At 31.3% G+C, this 18,138-nt stretch overlaps 2 protein-coding genes across 2 annotated transcripts; one reads left to right on the plus strand and one right to left on the minus strand.

Annotated features, from left to right (window-relative positions):
- The first annotated feature begins 730 nt into the window (after positions 1-730).
- LOC125808607 (uncharacterized) lies at positions 731-7,690 on the plus strand. The gene is made up of 9 exons (XM_049488285.1): positions 731-765; positions 879-965; positions 3,895-4,344; positions 5,924-6,438; positions 6,531-6,730; positions 6,893-6,969; positions 7,067-7,216; positions 7,296-7,482; positions 7,592-7,690. Exons 1-9 carry the CDS (start codon positions 731-733, stop codon positions 7,688-7,690), a joined length of 1,800 nt encoding a protein of 599 aa, XP_049344242.1.
- Positions 7,691-7,770: 80 nt separating this feature from the next.
- On the minus strand, positions 7,771-10,837 carry LOC125808597 (uncharacterized). The gene is made up of 3 exons (XM_049488274.1): positions 10,661-10,837; positions 8,039-8,363; positions 7,771-7,841 (listed from the first exon to the last, which is right to left on the minus strand). The coding sequence occupies exons 1-2, from the start codon at positions 10,769-10,771 to the stop codon at positions 8,136-8,138; spliced, it is 339 nt and encodes a 112-aa protein (XP_049344231.1). The 5' UTR covers positions 10,772-10,837; the 3' UTR covers positions 7,771-7,841; positions 8,039-8,135.
- Between the last annotated feature and the right edge of the window lie 7,301 nt (positions 10,838-18,138).

An 18,138-nucleotide genomic window follows, 5' to 3' on the forward strand; every position in this document is an offset into this window, starting at 1 on the left:
TTGTAAATCTCAACTATTAACAACATATTGACTCTTGAAATTCTATTTGTGCTACATATATTGGGACAAGGGAAGTAACATATATTATTTTAAAATTACGTAAAAAGTACTCTAAATTACAATAATTAAAAATTTAAAATATTTAAAAATCATATTAAAATTTGATTGACTTTCTAAATTTTATCTATGTTAGATAAAGTGAGACAAAAAATAACAGATATTGGGTCTGTGCTAGCACGAACACTTGTGTCTAGTAAAGGAATAAATGTTAATGATATCCGATTGTCAATCTCATGTAATGAACTTGTCCTAATTACTTGTGTTTTTATAAGTATGGTTGTGATTCTGTGATGTTTGTGATTCATCAATTGACTCAAGTACCACATCTGGTACAAATTTTCCATTGGCACTGATGCAACGCCTGATAGAAGATATATCTTGGTTGGCTTGGGTACCATACCTAGTACATATTATCAATTTGCTCAGGTACAAGCCTAGTACAAGATATCTATAGTTGACTCGGGTATTACGTCTGGTACATAATATCACTTAGTTGACTCGGTTACTACGTCTGGGACATGATATCTCTTGGTTGACTTGGGTACCATACCTCGTAGATATTATTGATTGACTCGAGTATCATGCATGCTACATAATATCTATAGTTATCTCGGATACCACACTTGGTATAAATTTTATTATCAGTTGACTCAAATACTACACCTGATACATGTTACTATATGGTTGGCTCGGGTACCATGCCTGGTACATGTTTAGTGGTATTCTATGTGTTGGTTTCATGAGTGAAACAAGTTATTTCATTGTTATGCATTAATCATGGTGGTCCATTAATGGACTGTTTATTGTATTTAATGCAGCTATGATTCTAATATAGATCGAGTTTGCATGTTAAGCATTGTAGTAGATGTCTTAAGGATTTCTGAGTGGTTCACGTTACTTGAAAGGTGAGTTGAAATTAGGTATGGGTTATGATGCTGGTTTAGATATGTCTCATGTGATTGTTTAGGTCCGATTGATGAATGGGGTCTTGTGCATAGTTTATTTATATGTCTGTTAAAGTGATTTAGAACATTTATTATAAAAAGGGCTAGAGTCAAGGTGGCTAAGGGCCGGGGTGGTGAAATGAAACCTTAGAGTGAGGTACATGTGGTGTTTGCATACAAGGTAGGCTAGCCTTAAGGTGACATAAAGGGTAGTCTTGGGAATGCCTTAAAGTGATAAAAATGTTGAATGTTTAATGATAAAATTGACAGCATAATGAGGTAAGAAGACTGGAAATAAGGTTTATGGGTTATGATCATTCAATCGGAATAGTAAGAGTGTGTGACTAGAGGTTGGTTTGGTGATTTTCATATTGCATGTTTTCTTCTGAATATTTACATGATATTATGTGGTAAATTCGGACTGGCCGATGATACGTATTAGTACGTGTTGTTTATACGAATACTACTTTTGATATGCCACTTGGCATATTCTGGTTGCAGGGTTAGTGATGTTTCTTAGGTGAAGAAGATGATGATCTTCGACAATTTTATTCCTCATTGCGCACAGTGGAAGTTGTGTCCATTTTTATTTTATATTATTTCATATTCTTAGAAGCTCTTGTACCTATTTAGACTAGTTCCTAGGAAAGATTTTCATGGTATTTTAACAAAACTTTCATTTTATCTTCAAAGGTTTTATATTGAAAGTTGAGGTTGATATGTTTTCAGTCATTATTTTATAGAGTTACAACATGTTTTAATTTTCTTTCGCAGTATCTGTTTTAAATTGGGTGGTAAGGATTCTCCTATCTAGGTGTTAGAGCCCAGATTACTGATCTCCCAAATACAAGAGCAAAAGTTGAATAGGGTCATGCAAATTGGTGTGTTGACGTCCACATATATCTTTGCAAAGCAATGAAATATTACAGGAAATCGGTCCACTTCTTTCACTCTTTTCGTGTGATCTAGTTCTTACTTGAATGGGTTGAGTCCAATTGGTATCTCTCGATTCTAACTGGTATCACAATGAGGTAAATTGAATGTCGTGATCTCCGGTTGAAATGACAAAAGCAAGGGAGATAAGAACCGGGAAGATTCTAATAGGTATTTGGCCTTAGAGGCTATGTAAATGCATGGATGGTTGGTCAACGGTCATCCATGAAACTAAATAACATTTGACATGATACTACTCGAACCAAATAGAAATATTAATAAGCAAACTAAACAATTAATGAATAATAAAATAACTAGCTAAATTGAAATATTAACTTGTAATATTTATGTATGATTGTTTAAGTAGACTTTGAATTTGACTTTCATTTTGTTATTTACTTATTCTTAATATTCTATTTATTTTTATTTTTTATTTATCCCACAGCCAACGTAACCCACATTACTCAAGCCCCACGAGCCAACGAGCTTATTTAGGCTGGGCTAAAAAACCTTGTTCTAAAATGAGCTCCAAAATTTTTAATGACCCCATCAAATCGCAGATTTTATAGACCTCAAATTTCATTGATATCTATCGATCATCATTGGTTTCAACCTCAAGCTTCGATGATTTTTTCCGACAAGGTCATTGGTGATCACCCAAACACCACAAACTATTTCTTAGTTGAGTTACGTTCCAAAAAACTCTTTCCTAGGCAACACAATATTAGAATTGAGCTCTTGTTCACCAAAGTTTACTTTTTTTGTCTTTCGTCAAAGAGATCGTGCTCGAAGGATGACTTTTATATGTTAGTTATTTTCTTGGTGAGTTTGAATTAGGTACTGAGTGCAAACTGTAGTAATCTTTTTTTTTATACCCAAGTCACTAGGATTAATTAGTTTGTTGCTATGAAATTTTGCTTAAATATTTTTAATTGATTTTATTAAGCTTTAGCAATGAGTTTTAAGTTAATTAATTAAGATTTTATGTAATTGATTTGAGAGTATTAGGGTTGTATTGTGACCCAAGGTTATTAAAGGAATATAACATTAATGCTACATGTCTTTTTCTATTGGTGAAAATTTACACTTGAGGGTATATCTTTGTTAAAATATGGGGTTTGGTTCTTGTTGTGTTCGATAGTTGTCAAGAGTAAATTCTTCATTTTTGTGTGTGTTATTTATGCACATTAAGTAAGTTCTTGGACCTTGTTATGTCGACTTCTTTTATAATTTTCTTATCTTATGCCGTTAATGAATTAAAAAAATTCGATCTTTTATGTAATCTGATTTTGAATGTTACCTTAAGTAGACCAACATGTGTTTTTTTTTTTAAATTTTAAGGTGATTGATTCTATATTTGCTTAATATAGTTGGCAATGGAGTTCTTGAAATAGTATGAGATATAAATGGTAAATTTAATACTATCGTTTCAATCTTTTCTGCCAATTTATGACGAACCCAATATATATAAATTATATGAAAGGGTTACTTTTTGATTAATTTTACCAAAGCTTCAACAATCTCTGATGTTCATTGTTTGATTATTATTTTTCTCTACATATATGTGTGTTTATGTTGTTACTGTGAGGTTGATTTGTATGTTGTATCAGGTATGTCTCCTAAAAAATCTCTAGAAGATATAGAGGTTGATGCATTGATGGTTTGAGGCCATAATTACCACTTTGCAGAAGCCCAAAAGCTCCACACTCTCCTCTGTAGCAAGTACATTTACCCATACCCAGTCTCCCAGTGCTAGACTTGCAACTGTCACAACATCATCCAGACTTGGTCCTACTCTCACACAGGAAGGCCTCATTAGATTGGGTCAACCACCATATATCATAGATGCAAATATATATGGCCAAGTTCGGGCTGCAGATTTTAAATATGATTAAAGTAGCAGTGAGCAATATTCACCAGGCCTTTTCAAAGGAGTTAATTGGGTTGTCTAATACAGGTTGGAGGCTAGTGTAATTGGTTATCTCACAACTATCAAGGTTGATGTCAGTACACTGAAGAAAGAGCTAGACCAAATGAAATGCACAAATTTTGATTTCTTCGTATCAAATCCTGATCATGTGGATCCTTCTCTAGTAGAGCCTTTGGTTCCCACCATTGTGAAGCATATGGAAGGTGGTCAACATGATGGCTTAGAAAAGTCTCCAAATGGTGACATTTCTAATGCTGAGACAAATGAAGGTGATATAGTTGCGGCACATGAGAAGGCAGCCATAGGGATGCACCAGAGTAATTTTGAATCCTTCCAAGATTTGGAGGACATAAGTATTGATGCAGTCATGAAGGTATCTCAAAAGGAGACATCCATAGTTGGTATAAGTGGTGTTACTCCTCACTCAATGGAAGTGGTGAAAACAGAGGTCCTACAACAGATTTCCTTAGGTTGTTGGTATAGTTGTTAGTATAACTTTTTGTTTTTTCAGATTTCCTTCGGTTTTGCCTAATGATATGTACTTTGATTTGGTTGGTGCTTTCGTGTAGATTTTTGTGTGCATAAATTTTCTTTTGTGATTTGTTAATACCACTAAAAATGGTGTGATTTTGAAAGAATTGTCAATACATTTAAATGATCTTTGTTGTGAAATTATATCTCCTTTATTGACTTTCTCATTACTAATGTGTGAATCTTGATGAAATGATTGCAGTGTACTCAATTAAGAGCTGAAAAAATAGTTGTCAAGGATTAAATTGCTCTGTTGTGTTGTTAGTTTCATCTACAACTTGCTTTGTTAATTTGTCACCGTACTTATAGGAATTTTGAAGTTGAGGATATGATCTTAGGCCTTGAATAGAGAGAGAACCTCTTCTGAAATTTATTAAGTCTACTTGTTAGTTAAGCGATCTCAATTTCCCCAATTGGGCCTCTTAAACCCATTTTTTTGCCATCACATTACAAGACATATTCCCTTTTGAAGAAATTTTCTTTTTAGAACCAAACCCTACCTAACACACTCAATTGAAGATATGAGGCTAAATGTCTAAGTTGAGGATGGAGCATATAATGGAAAGGGAGAAAGGAGTATGTAGTGGAGATAAAAGAAAAAAAAAAAGGTGTTTTGTGTGGTGTAAAAAAGAATATACTCTATTTTAATTTTGAAAAAAAAAAGTGATACTTGGATAACCAAACAAAAAGAAAGTAGAAAGGGAAGGATGAACAAAAGATGTATATATAAAGAATGGAAGAGTGTGACACCAAGAAAAGATAAAGGAAAATGTAAACAAGGAAAGGATGAAAATGAAATCATATATGTAGTGCGTAGAAGGCAAGTCACTTGTACCCAAATGAATATCTTATTTGTCATCAATTCTACATTACATGATCACAAAGTCTTTTGAAATTTCAATCATTCCTTGAAAAATATTGAATTAAAATACGAACAAGCCTATGACATGACACTTGCAATACTCAATATTCTTCGGGAGTGTAAGTAATCTTGTTATTACCCCCTACATTATTTGCTTCAAGGTTGAGAGTAGGTATATTTCTTGTTGTGAGGACATATGAATTGCATGAAAATGTCACATATAGGGTTCTTTAATTGTAGTACTTGGTCACATTTGTAGTTTAGTCATCATCTGATATTCGACATTCATAAATTGATCATTTGATAATTGAAACACTCAAGTTTTATTTGAAGGAGGGGTGATTGAAATATTAAAGTCACATGTTAGTAAGCTCACAAGTAGAACCAACCATAGTCATTGTTGCTTTGTTGTTAGAACTGGTGATAGTGTAGTTTTAGTTGTTTGAGGACAAGCAATAATTTAAGTAGGGGCATAAAATTCAATATATAGCAGTCATTGGTCAAATATAAAACTCAACTAGATAAAGATGGAATCCCACAAAAAATACAATATAGAAATATACGACAGTAGTGCAAAATTCAACTTAAAGTCTAAATTCCTTACAGGTAAAGGGGCTAATAGTTTTGTTTGGATCGTGTTCAAGCGGCTAATCTGATCTCCAGGTTCTCATCTCCTGTATTGGCTCCAATCAGAAGCATACCGCAGAATGCACCAAATTGGAGAAGTGTAATGCAAGGTGTAGTTTTAACAAATAGGGAAGAGAATGACAAGGTGCGATACGCTGGAGAAAGCAGCAGATCAGGAGCCTCTATAAATAGGCATATTGTAGAGCAGAGCACTATTGCAGTGACGAATGCTACTAGACATGATGTAAAGAGTGGGGAAGAAACTTTTCATCAGACAGATCAGATACTAAGAGAGGTACAGAATGGTGAAACCTCATCTGACTTGGTTGGCTATCCTGCTGAGTCAATCTTCCTAATCAGAGGATATGATGGAGTATCATGGCTAACTGCCTTGGGGTCATATTCACCATCAAATGATGTGGTGAAGTCTTTGAAGCCAATGCATTCAGTCCAATCATATGCCGGAGTTGCAGAACTCTGTGGACAGCTGTTTGTGTTTGGTGGCGGCGATGGTGGAGCTATTGGAGCCGAAAGCTTGTGGTACGACACAGGTATATACACCCCCTAACACTCATTGCTCCTTTGTGCCACTTTTTCTACTTTCTTAAATTTCTCATGCTGATGTTATGTTGCTTTTGTGCAGTTGTATCATATAAACCAGCAACTAACATGTGGACTCTACATCCCCCTTTGAAAACGAAAAAGGGCACTTTAGCTGGTGCTACTTGGAAAGACAGAATCTTTGCAATTGGTGGAGCAAACGTGATCGTCTGTTTTTCAGAAGTTGAGATGTATGATCCTCAATTCGGATGTTGGTTTAATACAAGGCCCATGTCTCAAAAGGTTTGCTTCAACCTCCTTGTATTTGCATGTATCAGTAATTATTTGTTTCAGTAACAACATACTACAATTTGAAAACTTGAGTAATTCGCAATGAGAAGGTTTTTACTGTTACTGCTGTCTTACATAAACATGACTTTGTCTTCTATGTATACGTATTTGCAGCGATCTTGTCTTGCTGCAGCAGAACTCAATGGTGCGTTATACGCTGTTGGTGGATATGATGGAAGCAATTACCTTGCGTAAGTTCCAATCTGTTGTACTTGTTATGCTGACTATGCGTTTTTTAGCCATAGGAACTCTGTCTCTTATCTCTTTTCTGATAACAGTTTACTACAGGACTGCTGAAAGATTTGATCCAAGAGAGTTTGTGGGCAACAATAAGAAGTATGAGTACGAGAAGAGGATATCATACATTGACTGTGTTGGATGGGAAGTTGTATGTTATCAATTTTTCGTGCTTTTTGATTGCAAAAGTAGTCGAAGGGGGCAAGGACCGTGTGCTATATATGCATTGTTGTGTATCTCAATATTGTTATTTACTTTTAGCTTCACAACTGCTATGCAGATATGCACTTGGTGGGTATGATGGGTCTACAATGGTACGTAGCACTGAAATATATGACCCCCGTCTTGCAACATGGATGGTTGGTGAGCCAATGGAACTCGCGAGAGGTTATTCAGCTGCTGCTGTTCTACAGGACTCTATTTATGTGATTGGAGGAGTTAAATCTAATGAGGAAATTGTAGACGTGGTACGTATAACATCTTTTTAGTTGTTTTCTTCATCATGCTTGGCTGTTTCCAATAGATGTACGCGTAAATGTTGCTCCATTCTAGCTAACTCTCCGATCATGATTGCAGATTGAATGTTACAAGCCCGGTGTAGGCTGGAAAACACTGAACTTGAAGGGAATTGGAAGAAGGTGCATCTGCTCAGCTATAGTCTTAACTAATGACTGAGCTCTGCCTTTCAAAATACAGAACTGCATATTCTTACTCATCGTTTGATCGATAAGTTATACTGTTTGAGATTTTTGCAATTTTTGAAGCATAAAAACAGTACTTTTTGAACATGACAGTACAGTTTAGACATATTTTGCATATGATTTCACTCTAATGGACAGTAGCGGATCTAGAAATTTTATTTCATGGGTGCTCAATTATTTTTAATTTGAAAATTGCTATATAAAGTGGGTACTTAGTTAATACATTTGAATAAATTATTAGATATTACAAACAAATATTAGTGTATATTGCAAAAACCAATGGGTGCTTAAGCACCCATAATCCATAACATACATCCGCCACTGCTAATGGAAACTTTAGTTTCTTTTACAATATTATGCTCAACGAAACGTTGAGTTGAAATTAGGCAGGGTCTCAAATCCTATGGCCAAACGCGTAGTTAGAGTTTGGAGAATTTGGTAGCCATTGTGGTATCGTAGACCTTGAGAAAGAATCGAGTTCTGGGAATGGAGAATCTGTTCTGGCATATGCCGCCCAGTGTTGCTATGAGTTTTCTCTTAACATCTGAATTAATGCCACCCATGGATACAATCTCAGCAAATGCAGCTGGCTCTTTGTTACCTCCAAATGATATGTCTACTGATCCTTTCAGTACAACCATCACGAACTGTCAAAGCACGTACATAAATGTTAAAACGCGGAATATATAATATCATCTTTTTCCTTGTTTTGTTAATAATTCTGGATAAGTTATACCAGGATCAGTAATCAGAATTGAGATAAGTTATCACTATCAGAAGGTGGAATATTAGTATCGCTTCCTTAAGCACTTTGCAATTTTAGACTTCATCACCCAAGATTTTCTTCTCTTTATTTTCAGTCATCTCTTCAACAATTATTTCACAAGTTATGCTCAACAACTCAAGAATGCTTCAATCATTTTTTTATTTTATTTTTCTAGAGGTTTTGCACTAGTCACCCTCAACTCAAGTGAGGTACACAATATCCTTGGTCGGATCAAAGCCAATATTTTAAGCATATTTCTGAATTAGCCACCCTCAACTTAAGTTTTTAAAGCTTGGTTGAGGTGCACAATATCCACAAGGGACCAGGGACAAAATAGAGTTTTCACACTTTTCTTCATTCTTTACACATCAAGCATTTTCACCCTTTTTTTTTTCTTCCACCAATGTTTTCAACTTTTTATTTTTGGCTTCGGAGATTAACTTGCAACTTTAACAATTCTTGATTTCCTAAGTTGGTTTTGAAGATTTTTACTTTGAAATTCAAGTTGAGATTCTGGGTTTCTTCTACTTATTACGTAAGTTCATGATTTCTTCATCTAAAAATATGAATTGTGTTCTTACTACTATGGGTAACTAAATCCACAACTAGGGTTGTGGGAACCATGAGCGATTAATAAAGTATGAATAGTAATTAAGTAATTCTTGAATAGTGTTATTGCATGCATTGATAATTCTTTCGTTTAGAAGTCTTTTTAACGAGTGCATGCATTAGAACTCGTCTTGTTGCTACTTGCCGGACCAAGGAGGTAGTTAATAAGAAAAGAATTATCAACATAGATTTAGTGTGATACTATCTAATAGTCTAATGTCAATTGGTGCAAGGGTGAAAACTAAGTCATACATTGATGTGATGTATATATGAGGTAAATGTAAGGGTTAGTAAATTATACACATGTAGCCGGACCAAGGTGCGGGGTGAAATTATCTAGTTGCCGAACCAAGGAATTAGAGATACCTAACTTATCACTTTGCATGTAATACACTAGGAAATGATTACTATTACTAGGATTACCGCGTTATGAGCTTATGGGGAACACGTACACCCTAGTTTCTCTCTCATCTTGATAACAACTAAAGTTTGAATCTTGCTCATTGATTATTCACATAATTTCCAGAATTTGTTTCACAAATCCCCCCCCCCCCCTTTACTTACTTGTCTCGGAAATACGTTGACTAAACGAATATAATAGTAAATTAAGTTTAAGTCTAAACCATATATTACCTCATTTTGTCAAAAAATATTTTCCAAAACTGTTTTCCTTAGTGAAAGTGAGGAAAATAAGCTATATCGATGACATTCAACATTGATTATGTCCTCTTACCCCCGAACACACCTCATCTTCACCCACACCTCCATAGCCTCCATCTCCTCCCATCCTCAAACACACCTCAAGAAAACATTTTCCTTCGTATCGAACACGCCCCATAGTAATTCTCTCTCATATTTTTGTGAGATTTGCTTAATCATGATACCTACCCCCTATCACACACTTGATTTTACATAATACAAGAGGGCCAAAATGTTATTTTTGTGGTTTAATTAGCAGTAATATATACAGTAATTAACACACATCATTATATATAAAAATCCGTGTGAGCATTTTCATTGTGGTCAATACATAGGTCAAGTTTGGTTCCAATATAGTTGCATTGACCTCACAAACTCCACACTCCCCACCAAACCAACTTAGATAAGTTTTTTGGATAAGAAAAGTGTGAACCATTTTCATCAAACTACTCACAATTTGTCTTTATACAATTTATTAATTTTTGGAACCCGATAAATCCGCCGTTACTACAACCTCTGCCCTTCTGGTGAACACTTTGTGCGGATGTAAACCGTACTAGGCAAGCCCTTGCGAAAGGCTCGACTTAGAAGGCATTGAGGGGGGATCGATCCCGAGTCATCCGTGCGGATAACCACCCTCCAAACCAACTTCATATAACTTAAAAGTAATAAAAAAATAAAAATTAAATATATTTATACGAAACATATATATATATATATATATATATATATCAATCTGTATTTCAAAGATATGATTATGTGCTAGCTACTTTAGCTATAAATCGCAATAATTGAACTTATCAAGTTTAAATTTTGAATCCTCCTAGATAATCAACCACAATAGTACAATGAATAAGAGAAAATACGTACGTTTTCGGGTTTTCCGATGATAGAAGCAACAGCTTTGGTAGCTTCAGAGAAGAAATCAGAAGTGTCAACTCCATCAAGATTAACGTTTGTTGAAAGATTAAAGCAAGGCATGATTTAATTTCTTATTTTCTTTGCTATTTTGCTTGCTTTATGTATGAAAGAACTTTAGTAAAGAAGAAAGTTTGTTGCTTTTTTAAAAAACGCTGTGAAGCTTTTCAATTTATAGAATCCGAAATTAGAAAAGAATAAATGAATAATCACGCAAATTTATTTCCTCCGTCTTAAATTATTGATTGTATTTTTTAAAAATAATTGTCTCAAATAAATGAACTTTTATCAAAGGGTTATTTGACAATATTACCCCTTTGCTATTTCATAAACTTTTGTTAAAAATAAAGATAGTTGAAACTTTCAATCATCAAACTTTGAAAAATTCATTTATTTTGAAAAATCTATGCAGCTTTATTTTATTCATTCATTTGGAAAAATCTCTACATTTTTGAACTTTGAAAAATTCATTCATTTTGAACCATAAAAAAAGTGCTTGAGATTTATTTATTTTGGATTGGAGAAAGTACTTGTTTGTCATTTTAAAACTTCAAGATAAAGTTAGTTATTCTTTTTCATTTTACCTTTAATAATAATTGGTCTTGAAATTAAACTATAAGCACCTCAATTATGGAGTTATAACACATAAATAGAGTAATATTTAAAGAAGAAATACGCAATTTTAAATTAATATTTTCTTTAAATATGTGTAAGAAAGAAATACGACTGATAATTTTAGACGGAAATAGTAGCTTGTTTCTCAGCACCGGCCCTTTGGTACCTAATAATGATGTCTTTTTTTCTTTTATTTTTCTATTTTTGGTCATGAGATAATAAGTAGAATTTTGTATTCTTTCTTTTTGGAAATATACCATGTAATGAGTACAAGTCTTGAAGGAAAAAAAAAGTGTAACATTTTTTTAATTCTAATAACATATTTATTAAATTTTGCTCAACCGCTACCATAGAGACAAATTCAAAATCCACTTTCTTTCATATGCTCATATCATATCTTTTTAATAAACGAGTTTTATATTTTAGTATATGAAAATAACCTAGTGGCATTGCCCCAATATGGACCCAAAAAGGAAAACATAAGTAATAAAGAGTTGATTCGTTGATCGATTCAGATTTGGCTATATTATGACATGTTTTTTTTAATTTCTTTTATTCTACTCTAGTAATTGTGTTTGACTTGACTTAAAATCACAATAAATGAATAGATAGGTTTGATCAGCTTATTCAACTCGACTCGACTAAAAAAAAAGAAGATAAGTTTGTCTTGGCTCAATGTCTTGGTCTAGTATAACTAGATAACAATTAGAAAATTTTAATTATTTTTTTTTGGAAAGTCATTTTCCAAATTAAAGAAAAGGCGTTATTATGATGTGATGATGTACTGAATATGTTGTTTTGTTTGACTTTGTTTATAGCTAAATTGACGCGTGTACAATGTACATTAATTATCCAATTCGAACATTTCAATCAGTTAATTAATTAATTAATTAAGTCTTTTCGTGTTACATATTATTTGGATAGTTGTTACTTTATTGTATTTTTTTATTGTTAGTTTAAATATAATATTTCTGTTGATTGTATTTATATTTATTATTTATTATATCGTTTCGTTTAAATGACATTGTTACGTAACGATAAAAAGTTTTATAACGATCGATTTAGTGTGACCGCATTGTTCTCTTAATTTTTTTCTCGTTTTGTCTTTACTTATAATTTAATCATCACATTTTATCCTACCATTTTATAATAGTTCTATTATAGATCCTACTTTTTTTATAGATTTATTATTCAAATTGTAAATGTATGACATTCCGTAAGAAGGAGAACAATACAATCAATCTAAATATTATATTATTAATTAAAATAATATAATACAATATAATATAACATAACACAATACAATACGATATATTATGAAATAATAGGTACCCATCATTCAATCAGAGTGTAATAGAAAATGAGAGGATAGACATTCGAATTATGGTGTGATGTTTTAGTCGTTTAGTGAATATGTTGCTTTTGTTTAATTTGACTTTTGTAGCTATAGTCTAGACATTAATGTGATCAATTTGAAAACTTCAATTAATTAATTAATTAAGTTTTTTTGAAAAGTCATTTTCGTTATAAATAAATAAAAAAGCGCTAGACAATCAAATTATGATAGGATACCTATCATGTAGTGAAAATATGTTGTTTTTGTGTAACTTTGCTTTATTGCTACATATTAATGTTTACATTTATCCAATTTGACAATCAATTAATTAAGTTATTTTGGGAAGATATTTAATTTCCTGATAAAAGAAGAGACATTAGATATTAAAATATAATTATGGTATGATAATGCAAATGAATATATTAATTATTGTGTGTACATTTGGCCAATTCTAAAATTTCAATCAATTAATTAAAACTTTTCGAGAAGTCATTTTCATGATTAAAAAAAGGTGGTATACAATCGAAAACTTCAAGCAATTAATATAGTATGGTTTGTTTTGACTTTACTTCGTCGGTGCATATTAATGTGTGCAATTTATCCAACTGCATGATTTATGGTTGTTAACATAACGGTGGTGGATTCAATTTTTTTATTTTTTCCTACTTATTATTCGTTAGTAATTGATACTTGTATTAAAATTCGACTATTTTAAATTTATGCCACGTAGGACATCATTCATTTTCAGAGCTCGAACTTAAAACTTTTTATTTAAAAAAAAACAACCTCATTCACTATACCACATTCTTTGGAGCCTGATGGTGTGGTGGATCCAATTCAAAATTGGACTACTTGTTCTTTTCTCTTTTTTTTTTTTTTGTGGATTATCATGTTCTAAAATAAATGTTAGTTTTAATTTGGACATATTCTTAAGAATCTATGTATTTCTAGAAAATAAGGTATTTTTACTTACTCCTAATCAAAGAAAATCTAATTAATGGATTATATAAATAAGAATAATTTTGGAAGAATAAGATCAGTTTTTTTCTTAAAATACTAAAATATCATTTATTTTAAAATGAAATGAAAAACTAAAATATCACTTACTTTGAAATAGATGAAGTAATAAGTTTTGAAAGAAATATCTTAGTAGGATTCTTGTTGGTGAGAATTTGATTTTCTACGTCATAATCGAGGCTAAAACACCAATTTATTTATATATTTATTTATTAAATAAAAAAGAGTTTAAAACAATCTCATTATCTTTGAATTAATCTTCCCACTCTGTTGGGGAATCTAATGATATAAAAATGATTATTTAGTCCTTGATTTTAAAAAAAAGTTAGTCAAAACTCAAAGGCTTCACCATAATGTTTGGGCCGCACATTTTCTAGGATAAAAATTATTATCCATCAATCAAACATCAGAAGTATTTTTTGAAAAAACAACTTTCACTCACCAACCAAATAGAAAATAATTTTTAAAAATAAGTAATTCAATATGCACGATCTTAAGGGTCGTTTAGTTTTAAGGCAAGTTATGCTAGAATTAATTATTTTAATATTATTTTTCTTAAGTAAGGTTAGAATTAGTTATTTTAATATTATTTTTCTTAATTATTTGATTTGTTATATAAAAATAATATACTTTGCATAAATTTTTTTTTAAAAAAGTATGCTTTGCAAAAATATCCTCCATGTACCTTATTTAATTGGGAAAAAAACAAGGTTTTAGGAACTTCAGAGTATGTTTGTTACTTTCATTATATTATTTAGGAATAATTAATTCTAATATTATTATTCACAATCTGACAGATATAAAGTAATCCTAACTTTGACGTTTAAGCTATACCAAGATTAATAATAGTGATATTAATTTTTTATCTCAATATTATTTATACTTGTTTAACATATCAAAAGTTCCCGATTTAATATATTTGTCCCCCAAGGACAAAAAAAGAATGATTATATTATCTCCGTCTACTTTTAATTGTCATGATTTCTTTTTTTAGAGTTAAATGATAAGAATTTTGATAAAAAAATTACGATGTGGTATTTTTCATAATATTGATATGCAAAAAATTGCAATTTATAGGGCTTTTCGTATAGTTTTTAAATATTTAAATTTTTTGTTTAAAATATCGAATTAGTGTAATCTAATTTAACTTTAAAAATTAATCAAATTGACTTTCGAAAAACGCAATTGATAATTAAAAGTGGACAGAGTGAGTAATAATTATATATATAAGGAGAAGCCACCAATAGTGGATTTGTAAATGATGACAATACTGAAATATAGCACAAGTTCTTCTTGAATGGCTGCTCTAATTTTTTTTTAAAAATTTAAAAAAGCATTTAAGTAAATAGAAGAAGATGGCTGTTTAAATTACTGTTGTGCATCTCAACTGGAAAAAAAAGAAGTAATAATGTTCATCTTATTAGTTAAAAAATAGAGTGGAATAAATAATTTAAGAAGATTTTATTATTATTATTTTCTTGATTAATGTGCCATATTTTTAAGACTAAGCACAGAGACCAGCAGGACCCTTACAAGCTTTTGTGCATGTACTCCAACTCAGTCTATTGATCAGAAGCATTCAACACCATTTAAAAATACAAACACATCTTTAAGGAGATTTATGTGTATTTCCTCTGTTCTGTGTTTTCTGACTCGAAATTCAGTAGGTGTACATGTAAGGGTCTGGTCAATCTGAATGTACTTCACATAAAGCTTATTTAAGAAGGAAATATTTTTTTAGCGTAACTCTTTTTATATTCAAAACTCAAAATTGAGATTTCTGTTAAGCTAATTCGAAAACTTCCTAATGTGAAAATGGAGGATTGAAGTGACAAACTCGATAACGTTGTGCCACTTATTATGGTCCAACTTTTGTTTCCCATAAAAGTTTATTTGTGTTTCCATTATATTCATATGAAATATATTGTCACGTTTTTTCGTGCTGGACTTTTGCCTATCTTCTTTTTTTCTTGAATTGTTCAACTAACATACGTGTATGGCTTATATAATTAATAATGAATGAGACAAATGGCTGCCCATTATTCTACAATAAATAAATAACTATATGTGTAGCCGTATAAAATAAAATAAAATTAGAAATTATTGTAACCAACATGTGTTGCAAGTAGCACTCAAAACATGTCACTTTAAAATGATTTATAAGACACATCAAATCTATACTTCAAAATTGGGCCCCTTTATAGGTGCAATATTATATAACAAGGTTAGAGTTTTTTTTTTTTTTTTTTTTACAAAATTTCAGAAATAACAAAGATAATAGACATAATAAAATTTTATAGCTATAGTTTTGATAATTATGATTCATAGATATAGTTATGTTTGTTATGGAGGCTACAATATGTATATTTCACTTGCAAATATACAAACAGAGTAAGTATATACAAATGAAGACTACGTATATTTCGCTTGCTCGTTTGTATATTTCGCTTGCCCGTTTGTATATTTCGCTTGCAAATATACAAACAGGGTAAATATATATATAAATGGAGGTTGCAGTTTGTATATTTCGCTTGTGAATATACAAACAAGGTAAATATATAGAAATTATGTATTTATACATTTAAGAATTTTTCAAAATTCCGTACATTTGTATATTTCGCTTGCCAATATACAAACATGGTAATCTATTATAAATTTTTCATAAATTGTATACAACATTATAACAAGGTTAGAGTTTCTTTTCTTTTTTGAAAAAATATATTTTTGGAGTGGGGTTACTACAACAAAAATAATTTTTAGTGGCAATAAACATGCACATTAATAAAGAGTGCTAAAAATTTTACCGGCATTAGTTAGTTGCCATTAGATCCAATGTCGCTATAGATTTTAGGGACATTTACAAAAATTATTAATTACCACTAAAAATACATATTTAATGACAATTAAGCTATTATCGTTAATTAAATACAGTTAAAGATTATTTGTATTGCAGTGGGTGGGGGTGGGAAGATGGATTAAAAGGGAAAGGGGATAATACATTGGAGAAGATAGAATTCATGTCGAGTGAGCTAGCCCTTAATCATAAGATTAGAGTTTTAAAAATAAATTGAAAATATAAAATATATTATTGTTTTTTTAGTATAATATGTGATTTTCGATATTCACTAATTTAATTAGTTTAAATTCGCATATTATATACTCTCTCTGTCCAATAATAGTTGTCCACTATTGACTTGACACATCCCTTAAGAAACAATAAATAATAGGGGTAATATTATTAGGAAATTTTTTTTTGGCTAGAATGATATTTTATCTATGTTATTTTACCTTTTTAAACATTTTTACCCTTTTAACTAAAAAATAGAAAAAATATCAATTTATTTTAAAATAAAAAAAATATTATAGTTTTTTTAATTTTCTGGCCAAATTTTTTGCCATTTAGCACTTCCCATATTATTATATTATTCTTTGACTTTATTAAATTTAATGTTTTAAAAAATGTGTTAGATGATAAATATACTCCCTCTGTCCCTAATTACTTGTCTACTTTTGAATTAACACACCTATTAAGAAAACAATTATTGACATAGTGAGTTTACCATTTTACCCCTATTAATTATGAAGTGGATGAATTAAAAAATTAATATTTTCAAAAAATTCTACTTTTTTCAAAGTAATTAATTGAGGGTATAATAGGAAAATTGCTTTTGTCATTTCTTGATTTGTCAAAATGGACAAGTAATTAGGGACAACTATAAAAGAAAAAGTGGACAAGTAATTAGGGACAGAGGGAGTATTTAATAATAAGGGTAAAATAGACACAAAAGGTAAATTATCTTTTGATCTTCTAAATTGGACAAGTATTGTCGGACAACTATTTTTAGTATAGTGGATAACTATTGTTGGACGAGGGAGTAACTCAAGAAGATTAAATACGAGAATCACAACCGCATAAAATAAGGCATTTGTTTTACCCCTTTTTTATTGGAGGGGTTTGTGGGGGTGGGGGTGTTCATTTTTAAAAAAATAATAGATTTGTAGATTTGGCATGTCGATCATGACTCCGATTCGGGTCACCCAGCCCTTTGTGGGCTTTGTCATAGGCAGAATGTTGGCATTACCTAACAATTCTTCTTCCAACACCTACATCATGCAGAATGTTGCTCTTGGGAAATCGAACTCACGACATTGGCTCTGATACCACAAATTAGGATCAAACGCTTACCATCATGCAAAAAACTATAAATGATAGTAAATACAAAATTTTATTTCTTAACTAAGTCCACCAAGCAAGCATCATGATCGATCATGAATCCGATCCGGACCAACCAGCCCCTCGTGGGTCTTACCATATGCAGGGTATTGACATTACCCAACAATTATTGCTTTTGGGGAAAAAACTGTTATTTTAAGCTTCTGAAAAATAGTGCCGGCTACTTCTTGAAAATACTTACTTTCTCCCAAGAGCTTGGTTAAACACCTCGTTTCTTTATTATAAAAA

Source organism: Solanum verrucosum, unplaced genomic scaffold, assembly GCF_900185275.1.
Source record: "Solanum verrucosum unplaced genomic scaffold, falcon-dt-bn FXZP01000654.1, whole genome shotgun sequence".
Lineage (NCBI taxonomy): Eukaryota > Viridiplantae > Streptophyta > Magnoliopsida > Solanales > Solanaceae > Solanum > Solanum verrucosum.

Excerpts from the sequence above, each read along its gene's own strand:
- LOC125808607 (XM_049488285.1), top strand. The coding sequence starts at position 731 with ATGTTACTATATGGTTGGCTCGGGTACCATGCCTG. Across the intron at positions 966-3,894 it reads TGGTTCACGTTACTTGAAAG|GTTGGAGGCTAGTGTAATTG; the intron begins GTGAGTTGAAAT and ends TGTCTAATACAG. Across the intron at positions 7,483-7,591 it reads ATGAGGAAATTGTAGACGTG|ATTGAATGTTACAAGCCCGG; the intron begins GTACGTATAACA and ends TCATGATTGCAG.
- LOC125808597 (XM_049488274.1), bottom strand. The coding sequence starts at position 10,771 with ATGCCTTGCTTTAATCTTTCAACAAACGTTAATCTTGATGGAGTTGAC. Across the intron at positions 8,364-10,660 it reads TCATCGGAAAACCCGAAAAC|TTCGTGATGGTTGTACTGAA; the intron begins GTACGTATTTTC and ends GTGCTTTGACAG.